The sequence below is a fragment of the Castor canadensis genome, chromosome 8 (genome assembly GCF_047511655.1).
Source record: "Castor canadensis chromosome 8, mCasCan1.hap1v2, whole genome shotgun sequence".
Taxonomy (NCBI): domain Eukaryota; kingdom Metazoa; phylum Chordata; class Mammalia; order Rodentia; family Castoridae; genus Castor; species Castor canadensis.
In genome coordinates this window covers 88,396,612-88,414,173 of record NC_133393.1, presented here as the reverse complement: position 1 = coordinate 88,414,173, position 17,562 = coordinate 88,396,612, and the positions used below count along the sequence as shown (strand labels likewise).

Sequence of the window (17,562 nt, the reverse complement as noted above, 5' to 3'; positions counted from 1 at the left end):
ATCTATATACCAAAATCCAGGGATCTTGGAGGAATAGGAAACAGAGGGTGAACCATGATAGGCACAATATTGTATTTGCTTACTGCCTATTTCACCTTGCAGAAGTTAAGCTTCATGAGAGAAGGTAGCTGTCTCCCTTCATTTACTGCTGTGTCCCCAGCACCTTACTCGGGCATATGGAAGGTGCTCAATAAATCTGTGTTCATGGACTCTTTGGATCACCACAATAGATGCTCAATATGCATATATTTCCCTGGTTTATTCATAATCTGGAAATGGATCTTCTAACCGTATGTATTTCAATTCTAGAGGCCAGGAATGTGGCTCAGTGGTACAGTGCTTACCTACCATACATGAGACCCTGAGCTTGCTCCCTAGCACCACCAAAAGAAAAAAGAACACCTCGGGTTCAGCAAAACCTTTAAGGAGTCCTTGGAATTCTACATGATGCAATTTTATCTCTACAATGTTTGTACAGCTCTAAAAAAATTGATGTTCATTATTCAAACTCTATAGATGTGAATGTTCCTACTTGCTAAATTTTATCTGTAATCCCAAAAATCAATGCTGTGGTACTTTCCTGGTCACTTGAGGACATACACAGAGTAGTAAAAGATTTGAGCCACCCAACACACATGCTCCCAGTTGAGGTCAAACAAGGCAACACTCTCCTTCTTGTTTCAGCTCTCCTACTGTAAACACATATCCTTTTGGCAGTATATTTAGTGCCATACTTTTTGTTGATGATTTTGCTATTTAAAATGCCCCCCCCCAAAAAAATGGTCCCCAAGACAATATCACTGCTGAAGTGATGTCTAGTGTTCTTAAGCACACTTCCTAAGAAATCAGTGATGGGTCATACAGAGAAAGTATGTGTTAAGGAAGCTTGGTTCAAGCATGAGTTACAGTGCTGTTCTTGAGTTCAATGTAATGCATCAACATATATATCAAATAGGGTACCTTTGTACAGAAACACATTAAAACAAGATTGTATATTGATCACTTGATGGAAATGTTGTGCTCGGAGGTCTCAAGAACCTACCTATTTCCCCTAAGAACAATGGCTCAGTATTGGCTAATTCAGTGTTAGCAGTCACATTACAGAACATAACCACCACAAATAACTAGACTTGATGCTATTAGCCCCATTTTACAGATGAAACAATGAAGCGGTAGAATGGTAGCTGCTAGTGCACTCTCGCACATCATCCTGTTTTATTCTCATCACAGCACTGTGGCACATAACTGTGCTACTTTTTTATTTTCAGTCTAAGCCACTGCAATTCCAGCTTCCACATAGTAGAGATTTAGGGACTTCTGTTCATCATATTCTGTTATTTCCTCATGCTAAAAGCTATTCCAGGCACATACCCAACCAAATGAAATAAGAAATCCCCTATATGTAACTATGTAAATATTAGAAGCAATTTGATACCTAAAAGTTACTCTCATTATGTTAAATTAAAAAATATTTAGCAAGCCAAATGCAGGCTTAAGACTGGGTGGTAAGAGAAGAAAATCAAACAGCTAACCAGCATTGCCTGAAGTGGTATTATCTCTGAAATCTAAAGAGGAGATAAGATTGCCTAGAATGGAAAACTCACAGCTAAACCAAACTCTGGCAGTTCTAGAATAAGGGAAAGGAAGGTACCATGAAGTAGTACTTTTGCTTGGTGCCCACTTCCCCATGATGGAGAAACCAGAAGGCAGACAGAACAGACAAGAGCAGAGATGGTGCCCCTAAAGTTCAAGCTTAGGTAAAGCCACGCATGGGATAGAAAGACTGACAAGAGCAAAAAACAAGCGCAGGTATTCAATCCTGGCATAGGCTAAATGAACAAAATGCAACTCAGACTGCCAGAAACCATGGAGTCTGAGAGCTGATTACTTAGATGGCTGTAGCATTCCTAGTCCAATTGGGACTGACAGGCTATGCACCAGAGAGGACTCTCAGATTTTCTTTTTGTAAATACAGAAAGTGAGATAAGACCTTCTTACATCAACTCCCACTGTAACAGACAACACGAGAACTCAATAACAGAGAGGTGAGGTCCAGAATTAATGTTCATTGCTACTCCAAGCAAAAAAACAAGCAGTAAAACAATAAAGATCACAAAAATAAAATGAAACAGTCCCTTCAGTATTCTAATTTAACCTTCAAAAATAAAGAGGTTCTAAAGTGCTGTGAACTGAGAATTCCATTCCACCTTAACACCCTGTACTCCTGAGTTATTATGAGAACAGACTGCAACGCAATTCAACTCATGTTCCAAAATGCAACAAGCAGCTTCAACAGGACAAGCTGAAAGAAGCAGCATGGCCCCTCTTCTCCCCCCTTGCCTCTTTACTGATTCATATTTTGGTAGCAAGGTTACAATTAGCTCACCGGTGGAGAATAAACTATTTATAACACAGCAGTCCCCCTGAAAGACACAATCATCTAAAAAGGTTTTTAAAGGAAAATAAAGAGCAGCTTCTTCCTGTACTGACTGCAGATTCCCAAGGTCCTTTCGAATGGAGTCCTCAGTCTAACCTTCCTGTGTTCACAGTCACCATTCTGGCCACCTCTCAGCCTCCACATTCTTATGTAACGTTTACATAGTGCCATAAACATACCCAGAGTTGCGTAACGTTGCCAACCAATAAAGCCTAAAGCAGGTCACTCCCTCCAGACTGTCTTTGATTAGCACAGGTATGCTGCCTGGTCTATGAAGAAAAAGCCTGCCAAAGACACACATTAACTTAAGGAAATATGAACTGGGCCTACTAAAAAGCACAAATAAGAAAGTAACCACACTGACATGTGGTGCGTCTATCAATCACAGCGTATGTTATTCTGCCCTATAAGATAAAAAGTAACCCAACATTGCTTATTCACTTAAGTCAGAAACAGTGTCTAAAAATACCTTCTGGCCAACTGGCTATCAGTAAGTCAGTCTCACAAATGTCCCAATAAGAATGACACAGAATATTTTCTTACTATTCAGAGGAAAAATTGAAGCAGTAACAGAGAGGTTAAGCTGCCTATTCAAGGACAACCTATAAGGAAGCAAAGTTCTGGGGCTGAACACCAGCCTCCCTCCTCCATCTGGTTCTAACCTTTAACTAGAGTAGCCATTTTAACATGCTTTATCACATCTGTTTCAGAAGCTGTTTAAACAAAACTAATCAAAGATTCTCTTTTCCTCTACAGGCGTTCACTTCCACTGTACTTAGAATCCATGTCCACTCAACAAAATTGCAGGACTTGGCTTGAAATGAGATTTTTAGTCTGTTTGCAGAAACTCAAAATATTCTTATCAGAACCTCAAATGCCTCTTGTTGGCTTTTGTCTTTTAAGAAATGAATGTCATGTTCTCCTACTATTAACTCAAATAATTTTCCAGTTTTAAAAAATAATGTGAAAATTCTTAAGCTAGGTCTTAAAACATGGCACACCTACCAAATGGATGCTGTTTCTAGCCTGAAATTCACTCTCCTTCTCACTGGCTTTTTACTAAGTCCCAGCTAATTCATTAATCAATAGAGGCACCTATCTCTTACTATCCTCACATCATGTCCAACTACTAGACATCAGAGCTACCTTACTGTCACTTCTCCAGTTCACATAGGGGAGCATTATGTAGGAAATGCAGGGGAGGGGGAAAAAAAAAATCAACTTTTTGTTATCCCACAGCCTCTATTTTCCCAGAACTGATGTTTTGCTTTAAGCCTTTTGCAACAGTGGTCTCCGCAGCATGCACTATTGGCAACTAGATGTGTCCCGGAAAAAACTGTAGTGTCTGGCCAAGAAGTTTAAAGGCCTTTGAGAATGTTTGCTGGACACACAACCTAATTTCCCATTGACCAAAAAAAGAAAACAACTCCCTATCTTGCCCACCCACCCTCACTCCAACAAACATCCATTTTAGGAAGGTTACAAAAAAATGAACTCTGCCCCATTCAGAACCAGTTATGAGTAGGCTCACAAGAAAAACCCAACAGACACTACACCAAATCAGCAGGGAAAGGATTGTTTAAAACCTTGGCTACATTAGGACAGGATAAGAATTCCTATTGGAGGGATTTAAAGATTTTATTCAGACACACATAAAATGACCCTACTAGAAAAATACATTGTTACACATTCCAAAAACATAGCCCATAATAAGGCCCAGTAAATACCCTTACTTACAAAAATCATTATCGTGCCACAAATGTCAGGCTCTGTTCATACACCTTCATTATGTTTATCAGACCCCACTGCACAGTTACCTATGACACAGAGCAGCCACAGAAGGAACACATGAGGAGCCTAACAGAAGCAGTAGCCAGTGAACAAAGACCCCACTGCACGGGCAACACCACTGGGAATAAACATCCAAGTAGAAGATAATGAACTTGATTTTTGAGACTCCAAAGTGGTATAGTGTCTTTTCTTGATGGTCTGACTTATTAAACCAGGACCCACCTGAGAATCATTTTTAGTGGAGAAGAAAGTCCCAGACACACAATTGATCACCCATTGCTGGAAGGTTAGGTGCTGCTGAGAAGTCAAAGCAGCAGGCTTTGTACAACATGAGCAAATACAATCCAGATCATCTCTCCCAGATCCATCTGTGGGTCAATAATCACTTCAATGTAACTGCCAAATATAACCTTCATCTGCAATTCCAATGCCAAAACACATTTGAGACGACTCTCAAATGAAATATTTTAGGGTTTCATTTGCTCTTCTCAGCCCCCAAAGTCTCATAAACAACACACCCAGAGTGTCCCACAGAAAAGTCCCCACCTCTGTAGTGGGAAGGGGAGGGGTGGCTCCGGGGAGCAGAAAGCCGTGAGGGCTGGAAGGTAAGGGATGTGTGAGGCTGGAAGAAGTCTGGGAAGAGGGATTGTGTGCGAAGGTAAATAAGTACTGACCAAGAGCCAGGGAGACGATCCAGTGGTGGGATCTTTAAATAATCCTGGGGGTTGGAGGCAGGTTCTAGGATTTCTCCAGAAAGGCATCCACAAAGTGATTAAATGAATGGGCCCCCTGGGGTGCGGTAGGCTAGGCAAGGAGGAAAGCAAATACACCTAGATTCAGATCAACCGCTGGGGACCTAGGTTTCCTAGGGTTAGAGAGATTCCAAAGCCAAGCTCCAAGCAGGTTTAGGGGCCTATTTCCCCACTTCCTCCACAGGCATGTGTACTGGAGGTGGGGAGTTTGCCCCTCGGAACGCAAGGGACTGAGTGATAGAGAAATGTGACTCCGGTGCCCAGAACATCAGAGAGGCAGGGCAGGGAGGGCAGAGACGCCCCAAGTGCAGGAGCTGAAGGAAAGGTTAGAGACCCCTTTCCCTACAGCCTAGGGTGTACAAGGGCTCTGAAAATCGGAATACCTCAGAGAAACAAGACCCCCATCGCCGAACCCCACAATCTTGGCGGGAGAAAAGGCGCCCCCAGGAGCATCTGGTGAGAGGGGAACAGAGCCCCCGGCCCTTGGACCTACTGAAGGGCACAAACCAGGGACCACCAAATCTTTAGGAGGAATACCGGATTCCCCTCTATGGAACATGGGAGTGCTGGGGGCGCGACCCTAGGAGCCCCCCGAATCCAGTTCCTCCTGGAAGAGGGTTCGGGTCCCTAGGGGCTCGGCATGAACTCGGTGGCTGCTTGGGCAGCCCAGCCTCGGAGGTCGGGAAAGCTGAGTAAGGGTCACCCCGACTCCTCCGCGACCCCCGCCCGGCCATATTGTGCGCGTGGGGAGGGGGCGCGCGGTAGCCCAGGGGCCGCGGCTCGCGGCCTCGCCCTCGTCCGGCCCTCTCCATCCCGGCTCCCGCCCTCCCGCCCCGGGACTCACCCTGGATTCCCCGGGGCCCGGACCCGCCGCTGCCGGCGAGCAGGAGGACAACAAGGGGGAAAAAAGAGGAGGCTCCGGCCGACTCCGCCATAGTAACCGCCGCCGCCACCGCCGCCGCAGCCCAGCAGCGCCCAGCGCGCGCGCGCGCGCCCCCGGCGCCTCCCCTCCTCCCGCGGCCCGCTCCCGCCCCGCTCCTCCGCCCGGCGCCGGCACGTGCGCTCCCGGGAGCCGGCGCCGCGGCCGCCGCGCGCGCCCCCGAAGGGCGGGGCCGGGTGCGCGCGGGCGCCCGCCTTAAAGGGGAGTGTCCTTGTTAAAGGGGTGGGAGGGGTTCGGGCCTCTGCCAACCTCGCGGATCCGTGCTGAGCCAGGCAGGCGCGCAGGAGGCTAGAGCGGGCGCGCCGCCCCCTCCCTCTCCAGCTCCCTGCGCCGAGCAGAATAACCTTATCAGCGCCGGCCCCCGCCCCATCCGAGCTGCAAGAATCCCGTGCGTCTTGCGGTCCTCTATCCCTGCAGCCTAACCTCAAGCCCCGTCAGGTCCCACTGGGATCGTCGACACAGTCTCCTGACTGTTATCCCTGTGGGTTCCTCTGGACACACAGCAACCTGTGTGATCGAATCATGGCATGCTTCTTTTCAAAATAAAGCTGGTCTCATTAATGCTGACGGTCTCAGTGAGGGTGCTTCTGGGCAGGTAGAACCCTTTTGGTAAACAATGTGACATTATGTATCAAATGCCTTTAAATATTCATCCCATTTACCCTGGTATTATGCCCTGTCTGTCTTCAGGAAACAATGAGGATAAATATTTACGCAGAACGTTAACTTGCTTATTTATCATTGGAGAAAGCTGGAAACTAAGAAGGCAATAATAGAAGCTTAGATAAATTATGGCTTATCCATAGGAGGGAACATTAGTAATTAAAAATCGTGTTTACAAAAACTAGTGACATAAGAAAAAGCTCATGAGATAACGCTAAGTGAAAGAGCAAGATACAATACTATTCACAGTATTATTCAAATTTTGTCGCTACTCAATATTAGTATGGAAAAGAGAAAGGAAGGATATTACTCAATATTATCAGTAGTTATTGCCAGGAATCATTTTTTACTTTTTCTTTATACATTTCAATAATTTCTAAATATTTTTTCAGATAAACATTACCCTGAAATTTAGAAAAGAAATACTTATAAAAGGTAAAGGGAATCACCCTATATCTTTTTGAAAAGTTCGCTTTCTTTAGTTCGAAATTATTAAAAAGCAGGGTTTTTGGAGCCAGAGAGCTCTGGATCTGAATTCTGCTTCTCTTCCTAATTGGCTGTGAACAACTTGGGCAGGGTTTGAACCTCTCTAAGGCACAGTTTCATCATGTGAGCTCTGGGAAAAGAAGGGATGGCCAAGGGGTGGGAAGAAAAAGTTTCTCAAATAAAACCCTCTCCATATAAGTTGTCATCAACACAAACTCCAGAAAAAAACAAGACTGCAGACGCAAAACACACATGTACAGAGTCATGCTGAGGCATAGTCTACAAGTTGGTTTGTATACCTGGATGAGTAAACACTTTTTTATTCTTCTCTCCCTCACCTGCCCCCAAGAAGTAGCCCCTCCCTACAAATATATCTAACTGGTCTCTCAAACTTTCTATCTACCTTTAGGTCGTCCAACTGTGGTGGACATGACACCAGGACTACTGTGCCAAAGTACCATGAACTGGTTAGCTTTAAAAAACAGAAATTTAGCCAGGCACCTATGGCTCACTGCTATAATCCTAGCTACTTGGGAGGCTGAGATCGGGAGGGTGGAGGTTTGAGGCCAGCTGAAGCAAATCATTCATGAGACCCCATCTCCAAAATAACCAGAGCAAAAAGAATTGGAGGTGTGACTCAAGCAGTAGAGTGCTGGAAGCCCTGAGTTCAAACCCCAGTCCCACCAAAATGAAAAAAAAAAAAAAAGACAGAGAGAGGGAGAAATTTATTCTCTCAACATTCTGAGGACTGGAAATCTGAAACCTTGGCACTGGCAGAGCCATGCTGTCTCTGGTCTCTAGGGAAGAATCCTTGTCTCTTCCAGTTTCTGGTGGTTCTCAGAATCCTTGGCGCTCTTTTGAGCATAACTCCAATGTCTGCCTCCATCTTTGCATGGCAGTCTTTCCTCCATGTCTGTATCTCTGCATCCAAATTTCTCTCTTCTTATAAGGACACCAGTCATTGGTTTAGGGCCCACCCTGATCCAGGATAAATTCAGATAACCCTAACTTGATTATATCTGCAAAGATCCTGTTTGCAAGTAAGATCACATTCACAGATTTTGGGGGGACACTAGTCAACCCTGTGCAGTCACCAAGCCCTGCTATTGGGAAGGGAAAGCTGACCCCTCAGAACCCCATCTCTGAGGCCAAGTGGGAAGGAGCTAACCTTCCTCATGCCTTGCTAAGTGCTGCCACTATGTCTGTAGGACCAGGGGCCCTAAAAGGAACCTGTGGTTACTCTACTTGTAGACAGTAAGGTCAGCCACCTACCTAAATATACAGAGCAGAGGACTGAGAATGCAGGGTCCACAGACCAAACCCCTTCTCTATCTGCTTGCTTGATAGCATTTAACTTCAGATCAGATGTTTTACCTCCCTCAACTTCAATTTACTCATTTGTAAAATAGAGCTTATTATAGTTCTACCTCATAGAGATGCTGTGAGACTTGGTTAGGGAATGTAAAGCACTTAGCATGCTCTCTGATACGTAGGAAGCAGTACAAAAAGAATAGCTGTTATTATTAGTACAACTTGGCCCCTGCCACAATCCTATGAAGTGGTTGAGGCATGTCAGAATGTGCCCAATTTACAGATGAGGTGGCTGAGACTTAGAAAAGGTAATCAACTTGTCCAAGCTTGCAGGAGGTAATTAGTTGTTAAAGCCACAGTGGGCTGTCCCACTGGTCCTGCACTTTTTTCAAAACCACAGCATCTGATGCTTTTATAGGGACTCATCTTCAGGACCCAGCTGAAGGTGGGAAATCGGATGTGCTGGGAAAGGGGAGGAGGGTAATTGCATTACTCACACCCTATCATGAGAGTTTGGGGTTTCTCAAGTGAGAGCTTTCCTAGGTGATGCTTCTACCTCTCTTTTTGGTCGGGAGCTGCATGGAGAAAGACTGTCTGATTCAGACTTGTGTTCTTTTGCTCCCTCCCATACCCTGGCCCAAGAATGCCTCCTTCTAGCCATCCTCACCATCCCTTAGCCAAGTGTCTTTTCTTTTTCTTAATTGACACATAAAAATTGTCCATATTTTGTGGTATATGTGTTTCCATACATATATACATTGTGTAATGCTCAAATCAGGGTAAGCATATCTATCTTGTCAAATATTTGTCATTGCTTTATAGTGAAACATTCAAAACCCTTTCCCTAGCTTTTTTTTCTAAATATACAAAACATTCTCATTATCTATAGTCCTCCTATTGTGCAATAGGGCACCAGAACTTACTTCTCTTATCTTACTGTAACTTAGTATCCATTGCTCAACACCTCCCCATCCTCCCTTCCTCCTACCCAAGAGGGGTTTTTTTTTGTTGTTTGTCTTTTTTTTTTTTTTTGCTGTACTGCAGTTTGAACTCAGGGCCTACACCTTGAGTCACTCTACCAGCCCTTTTTTTGTGACAAGTTGTTTCAAGATAGGGTCTCTCTAACTATTTGCCTGGGCTGGCTTCAAACGTTTATCCTCTTGATCTCTGCCTCCTGAGTAGCTAGAATTACAGGCCTGAGCCACCAGCGCCCGCAGCACCTGGCTCCAAGAGTCATTATCATAAGTCTCCTTAATCTTTAGGCCAGGTCCATATTGAAATTTATTAACTCCTTTCTTTTTTTTTTTTTTTTTTTTGGTGGTACAGGGATTTGAACTCGTGGCCTCAAGCTTGCTAGGCAGACACTTTGCCACTTGAACCACTCTGTCAGCCCTATTTTGTGTCAGATATTTTCAAGACAGGGTCTCCCTAACTATTTGCCCAGGCTGACTCTGAACCACAATCCTCCTGATTTCTGCCTCCTGAGTAGCCAGGATTACAGGAATGTGCCACCAGCACCCAGCTACAGCCTGTGAACTTCTTGGCATGCCCCCCCCCCCCCCCCGCACCTTTGTCCCTTTGTCATGCAAATCGTTGGAGCTACCAGGAGTCACTTTTCCCCAATGACTAGATCACCTGGTGTTATAGCTGCCATCTTGGTCACAAGGTACCAAGATACCACCATTGAGGGGACTCAGTACAGTTTACCTTGGTGAGCAGTGGAGTCACTAATCCCAAGTAGTAATAACTCATCACCATTCATCCATTCCACAAGCACTTATTGAGCACCTACAGTGTGCCGTGCACAGCCTACACATATGGATAAGACTTGGTCCTGGTTCTCATGAAACTTTCAGTCTAATAGATGAGACAAGCATTAAAGAGAAGGGCAATGATGAGTTATAGATGTTATGGGGCAAGCCTACAGAGAGTCAGTGGGGGCATGCAGAGGGCATGAATGACTCAACTCTGCAGGGAAAAGCTGAAGAATTGGGAAAGGTCAGGGAGAGGCCATGCCACAGCCGATTTAAGGATGATCAAAGTATGCTCCCCAGATAGGCAGTTCTTTGTAGAGCACGGAAGGGACTGGCAGGAGACTGTTTTGCCTGACATTTAGAGAAACTGTGAGTAACATGGCAGCACCAGCTAGAGGGTGCAGGTAGAAGAGGGCTGGTAGTGAAGCCAACAGGTAATGTTGGAGAGGTAGGCAGAAATGGAGGAGGACTTTTTTCTGGTACACTTGGAAGAGTTCTAACCAGGGGACAAAGTAATCATGTTTGTATTTCTTTTCATTTATTTATTTTGGTGGGACTGGGGTTATGAACTCAGGGTCAAAGCAAGTGCTGTACAACTTGAGCCACACCTCTAGTGTGGCTTTGCTTATTTTGGAGATAGGGTCTCAAGAACTGTTTGCTCCGGCTGGCCTTGAACCTTGATCCTCCTAACGTTAGCCTCCCAAGTAGCTAGGATTACAGGCGTAAGCCTCCAGCGCCCGGCCATATTTGTTTTAGGAAGATCATTATGTTGAGCCAACTGAACTTGAACTTTGTACAGAGGATGGTTGTAAGAAAGCAAGATTGATGGTAAGAAAACCAGAAAGGAGGTAATTCCAGTAGCCCAGAAAAGACAGGAGGAAGACCTGACTCAGGCAGCAAAAACAGAGGTGGGAAAGTGAAATAGATTCAGGTGACTTTAAAGAGATAAAAACAAGAAGTTGGATGGGATGTGGGAGATGAGGAAAGGCTATAGCCTGGTAAGATTCCCAGGGAACCTGACTTAGGCAATAGGTGCCTAGAGGCTCCATTCAGCAGAATATGAAGGGAGGTTATGTTGGGGAAGAGAAAATGCATTGCCCATCAGGCATACCAAGTTTGAAAGGCATTCTATAGGTACCTGGATGAATGGAGATAAGGATTTGGAAGCCAGCAGCCTATCATAGCTGTTCAAACAGCTCAAGAGAGCATGGGAATTCTGGGAACATAGCAAAAGTGGCAGAAAGGTAGAGACAGAGAAGGAACAGTTACAGAAATGGGAAGAGAACCTGGAGAGAACAAAATCATGGAAACAAAGGCAGGAGAGGCTTTCAAGATGTCCCTGGAGTCCAATGTGGAGAAGAAGCTGAGTAAGATAAGGACCAAGAGTCTCTTGGGTTTGATGACTTAAGCCCATCAGTGACATCCACCTGAGTAGATTCAATGGAGGAGGAGTACAGGCCTTGAGGGGGTTGCAAGTGAATGGGAGGCAAAGGCTTAGGAAGACTGGGTGTCAGGGCTGACAGAATGTCTCAAGTGGTAGCAAGCATGAAGCCCTGAGTTCAAGACCCAGTGCTGCCAAAAAAAGAAAAAGATTGAGTGTTATCTATTCTTTAAAAGAACTTTACTGTGATGAGAAGAGGTGACTGAGACTTCCTTCAAAATGGCAGACCAGGTACTTTGAGCAAACATGAAAATTCCAAATGCTCAATAAACTAGCAAGAAAGTGAAGTATACTCAAATCAAAAACTAAAAGTAGGCTGGGATGTGGCTCAGTGGTAGAGCACTTGCCTGTCACACAAGCATCACACACACACACACACACACACAAAACCCCTACAAACTAAGAACAAAGAGAGGAAAACAGATTGCCATCTTTCATCTTGAGAACATTTTCATATCAGGTAAACTTGAACTTTGTTTTTTTTTCAGGACACAGGAGATATTTCTGATGGTCTTTTTTTTTTTTTTTGAGATCAGCTTAAGTAATAATTTTTTTTTTCAGTACTGGGCTTGAACTCAGGGCCTACACGTTGAGCCACTCCACCAGCCCTTTTTTGTAATGGGTTATTTTCAAGATAGGTTCTTGAGAACTATTTGCCCAGGCTGGCTCCGAACCAGCCTTCTGGTCTCTGCCTCCCCAGTAGCTAAGATTATAGGTGTGGGCCACCCCCCACACCCCCAACCCCACCCCCTGCCCAGAGCCTGGTGGCTTAAGTAATAAAAATGTATTGTGAATTCCTGGGATGGTGGTTAACTTCTCCCACTTTGAGGGAGGGAACACCATGTAGGTAATCCTAACCACCCTGTTCAATGCAGGGAGGAGGAAAGTAATCCCCCAAAAAGATTGGTCTTCAGTCTTCCTTAGTCCAAGAGGGCTCAAGAGGATGGGTGCAGAGGGGACCATCACATGATACTGGGGTTGGGATGGGATGAGCTGGATCCCTAGTTGACTCTTCAAAAACTGGAGGAGAAACTCATCCACTTTCTCTCTGGGGGTGGAGTTCTTGGTAACCAGGCTCTTTTTTTTTTTTTTTTTTTCCAGGCTCATTTTTACCCTTGTTGAGGCTGTCACTCCATTTCTGATGTTTTATTTTGCTTTTTTTTTTTTTTTGGTGATACTGGGGTTTGAACTCAAGGCCTCATGCTTGCTAGGCAGATGTTCTAGAACTTGAACCACTGTGCCAGCGAGACAAGGAGACAAAGCCCAGACCCATCAAAAGTGGAGAGCTAATAAGAAAACTTCTAAGGAAGCAAGAAAGGAAAGAAAAAGGACAATAGTAACATGGGATAAGTAGAAAGGATAAAATAAGATGGCCAAAATAAATTCAAATACATCCATGATTATAATAAATGTAAATTGACTAAATAATCCAATTTAAAAATAAAAATTTCCAGACTGGGAAGAGAAAGAGAGAATTAAGGATTGCAAAAATATACACAAGGTCAGACTAAAGACATGGCTCAAGTGGTAGACCACTTGCTTAGCAAGTGTAAGGCCCTGAGCCTGAGTTCAATTCCCAGTAGTGTGGGGGAAAAAAAGTATACACAAAGTCAAAAGAATGACTTTATTTTATATTGTTACTTTAATAAGAAAAGAGAGACTGCAGCTTACACTGAAATAAAGGAGCCAAGAGTTGTTGAACAATATAGGAAGAAGAATGTATAAGTGATGTAGCAAGAACCCAGGGTAGATGAGGAGCACAGGATCAAGATGCAGAGTTATAGGGGCCACCCTGAAGGAAAATTTTACCTACCCAGAGAATGGAGGAAGTAGATGAACACAGAGAAATTCCTTGGGCGTGAGAGGGTTAGCCTGATGTTCTCAGTCAAGGTGCAGTCATGCTCTCTGTTCTGCTACAATGGGTTCACAGGATGGGTGTGGCGTCTAATGGTGGGTGTGTTTGAGGAGAGTCGTAGTAAGTTATAAAAGTCACTGTGAAGAATGAGAATGGGCCAGGCACTGGTGGCTCATGCCTGTAATCCTAGCAACTCAGGAGGCAGAGATCAGGAGGATCAAGGTTCAAAGCCAGCCTGGGTAAATAGTTCATGAGACCTTATCTTGAAAAAACCCATCACAAAAAAGAGAGTTGGTGGAGTGGCTCAAGGTGTAGGCCCTCAGTTCAAACCCTAGTACTGCAAATATGAGAATGTAATCCAGGGACATAAAACAGCAGAAAGAGATTAGAGATTGTCAGAGTGGGACTGGGGCCCAGCTAGGGTTGCAGAACATAATGGCACAGCTTCCATTGGAAATGCTCCGTAGTAGGTGAGTCCTTGGGAATGGGGAGTGAAGGCATCTGAGTTGGAGGAAGACAGATGGGCTGTTGAAGCAATCAGAGAGAGAGCTACTTAGATAACAGAGAGAACTTGAATGTGATGTGCCTGGTAACTGAGGACAAGGGAACTGGTTAGAGGGCTACTGTGAGGCTTAGAAGCCCAAGAGCTCCAGTAGGTGTAAGGGCCTGATGCAGTCAGCAGCCTGCAGTTCATGCACAGTGGTCCCCTGGCACGGTGCTGAGCTGTGGTTTTCCTGAAGACAACCCTCCCTGACTCTCCTTGCTCCCTTTCTGTCCCAGAGGCTGCCTACCATGTGACTCTAGAGGTGAGCCTTCTTTTCTCCCACCCGCACACCGACCTTGCTCCACCCCAGCACCTCCTTGGTAAATAAGCCCTGTACCTTCAGCTTTGATGATTCATACCTGAGTCTCTACCTGGGCATGCCCAATGGCCAAACAAGATTGCTCTCTCAGTCATTCTCCTTTTGTTGTGGATCTCACACCTTTTGCCTGGATGACCGGTGGCCCTCTTGTCTTGGTGATGCTCCAGGCCAGAACCTCACAGCAAACATCTCTGGTACTGCTGGTGCTATAGCTTCCCTACTTCCTGGCCACCCTCCCTCCAGTCCAGGCACACCAGCGCATATCTCAAGAAACCCTCCTGCATTTTGTCAGCTGCTTTCTCCAGAACATACAGGCTTCCTATTGCACAGAGTCCTGGTGCTCTAAACCTAGAGAAGAGTTTCAAAATTATTCGTCTAACCCCATTGTTTTGCAGGAGAAACTGAGGCCCATAGAAGAAAAGCATCTTGTCCAGGACATAGTCCAAAGTGTCAGTCAAGACCTCTAGGCAATGAGAACTTACGATTCATCCAGACTGACTTCTCCTACACATAAATACGGAGCTCAGAGCCCAAACACTGACTCTATTAAGAACTTTACCCCATTATTTATTTATCCTCACAGCAACTCATGAGACAAGAAGTATTACTCATCCCATTGTAGAGATGAGGTATGGAGGCACAACCCAAGGTCACCCAGCAAACTTCCATTCTGACAGGTCCCCTATTGTCCTGGCTTCTTTCTGTCCCCTCACACCCCATCCAGTGTTCCTACCTGGATCGCTAGAATCTGTAACTCTCCCAGGGGAGTTAGCATGATCTTCCTTCTGGCCACAGTTGATGGCACCAAGGTTGGACATCTGGACCAAGGGAAAGCAGTAGTTAGACTTGCTGAGCCACTCACGTCCTCTCTTGTGAATATTTGAACTAAGAAGGCAGGTGCTAGAGACTAGTGTCTGGAAGCCACTCTGTGCCAGGGTGAGTCAGGAGAGGAGAGTGGAGCAAAGTCTAGCAAAGGAGAGACTAGAGACCCAAAGATGCGGGGTGGGGAAAGGCAGACAGAGAGAGATTACCCATTGTGCTTATGGGAGTGTTCATGTGCACACATATCCTCCAGCCTCATGGTAAATAGTCAAATACCCAGCCCACTGTCCTGTCAGATCCATGAGATCCAGCTATATTTTCCACTACTGGTTCTCTGAGAATCCCATCTGTCTTCCCAGGAAATCTTTGCATTTCCACTGTGTGTTTGTCTTGTAGACTATGAGCCTGGCTATAATACCAACTCACATAATTTATTATTGTTGTTGTTTTAACTTTGTGTGTGTGTGTGTGTGATACTGGAGTTTGAACTCAGGGCTTTGCACTTGCTGGGTAGGTGCTTTGCCGCTTGAGCTACACTCCCAGCCCTTGTTTAACTTTTGATCCTCCTACCTCAGCCTCCTGTGTGCTGGGATTATAGGTGTGCACCACCATACCCAGCTCAGGGCCCTACCCCTCAAGAAATGCTTCCCCCCTCTTCTGTATATTCATCTTATCTTTCCCAGACAGCTCTTAAACCAAGCATGGCTGCAGTCACTTCCCTTTCCCTCCCAACATACAGCTCATATTTGATTGATGGAATCTTCTAACATTGGGGCTTTCATTTCTAATTTTGCCATTTGAAGCTGGAATAGTCTAGCAAATCCATGTATCAACCCATGATTTATTTATCCTTGGAAAATGTATTGTGTCCATTGCTAGGTACAGGACTAGGCCCTGGGACTGAGAACGTAAAAGCTCTTAGCTCTCACCCTCCAGGAGTTCACAGTCCCAGAGGAAAAGCCAGGTTCTTCTTGCCAAACTAGTTACACCAACATGATCCCAGCTACACACACACACACACACATTTACTGGACATGACTATTAGCCCTGTCACCTTGTCACACACCTAGACACAGGTTCTATCTTGTTTTCTCCTCCTCATTGCTCCAAACCCTTCCTCTGCTCTACAAGATGCCCTGAAGTCCTTCCTCTTTACCCTCCCTTCTTTTTGATTCTCACTGGGTGGTAAGGGAGTGAGTGTGTGTGTGTGTGTGTGTGTGTGGTGTTCATGCTATTTTAAGACCCCAGCACTTTGCAAAAACCTGGTGGAGAATCCTGCCAAAGCCCCAGGGTGGGGGAGGGGCGGCTGGGCAATCTGAGCCTGGGACAGACTGGGTGTCTGGGGAGCCAGGTTAGCAGCCGCCAGCTGCAGAGCCTGGGCTCAAACCACCGCCGCCCTGGACTGCTGCTTTCTTAGCCCACTCTGGCCCAGTCGAACCCAGTCTGTCCACCTCTGCTTTGCCATGCCCAGCCCTCACAAGTCACTTAGGAGTTTGCACACCAGGCATCAATGTAAAATTGTTGTGTTTCTGGAAACACACCACACGCCGAGAAGCCTTGAAATTCTTCTTGGAACAGGTCCAGGGGTTTATTTATGAAATTCCCAGGGGGGTGGGAGAGACAGAAGTCTGGACTTAGCAGACTGAGTGCTGCGCCGTCATCTCATCCACATAACCACCACTGTAGCGTACATTTACTACAGGGTCACTGCGTGCCTGTCCCGGGCAGGCGGAAGACTGGAGGGCAGGTTCGGTGGCTCAGGATTCAGGACAGCAGGAGGAAAAACAGATCTAAGGATTTATTCTGGCCATGGTCTCCCACTCTAACCTCCTGCTCCCTCTCCTGCCAGCCCCGACCTCCCTGCATTTCTGCCTTCCTCTCTGAGTCTGCAGAGACTCCTCTCTCTGGAGTTCATGCTGTCCTGCTGATGAATAGGTGGGTCCTCCAAAGAAAGTCTGCAAGGCTAGTTTCTACCCAAGTGAGAAATTGGGAGGCTGTTGTGTGCTCCATGCACTATTCGATCTTTACAGTGCAACACAAGACAGAGATGGGATTTATGTCCAGCTATCACAGCAGGGGCTGGCAGAGGCTGGAGGTAGCTGGGTGTCAAGCTTCTAAGAATGTTTCAATCCTTCCCAAGGACATGAGGTGGGAGATGGTCAGCCTGACAAAGCTGAGCAGTGTCCCCAGAGGACTCTGCTTCCAGTGGCAGCTTTCTGCTGCCAGACAGACCTTCAGGTCACTGAGACAGGGCTCGGGGGGACTTGCAGCCTCTCTTCACTCTGCAGAGGTGGGAAGGAATGATTCTAAAGATCTTTAGAGAGCTGAGGATGTAGTTTGAGAGTAGAAGTGCTTACCTAACATGTGTGAGGCCCTGGTTTTGATCCCTGGTCATGCTTGGGAGGAAAAAAAAATGTGTCTTTAGTTTCCTGTCTTTGAGGATGAGG

General features: G+C 45.6%; 1 protein-coding gene across 3 annotated transcripts in view; it reads right to left on the bottom strand.

The window, feature by feature from the left end:
- The window catches only part of Acvr1b (activin A receptor type 1B), a 60,030-nt gene that overhangs the window by 33,854 nt on the left and 8,614 nt on the right, over nt 1–17,562 (bottom strand). Inside the window, exon 2 of one of the 3 annotated variants that reach the window (XM_074083424.1) lies at nt 15,027–15,111. The exons of 1 other annotated variant lie outside the window; for it this stretch is intronic. In XM_074083424.1, coding sequence (XP_073939525.1) covers nt 15,027–15,111 — 85 coding nt within the window. Of the gene's footprint in view, nt 1–5,824; nt 5,980–15,026; nt 15,112–17,562 lie in introns of those variants that run through there. One more of the 3 variants, XM_020162405.2, reaches the window with a different exon arrangement.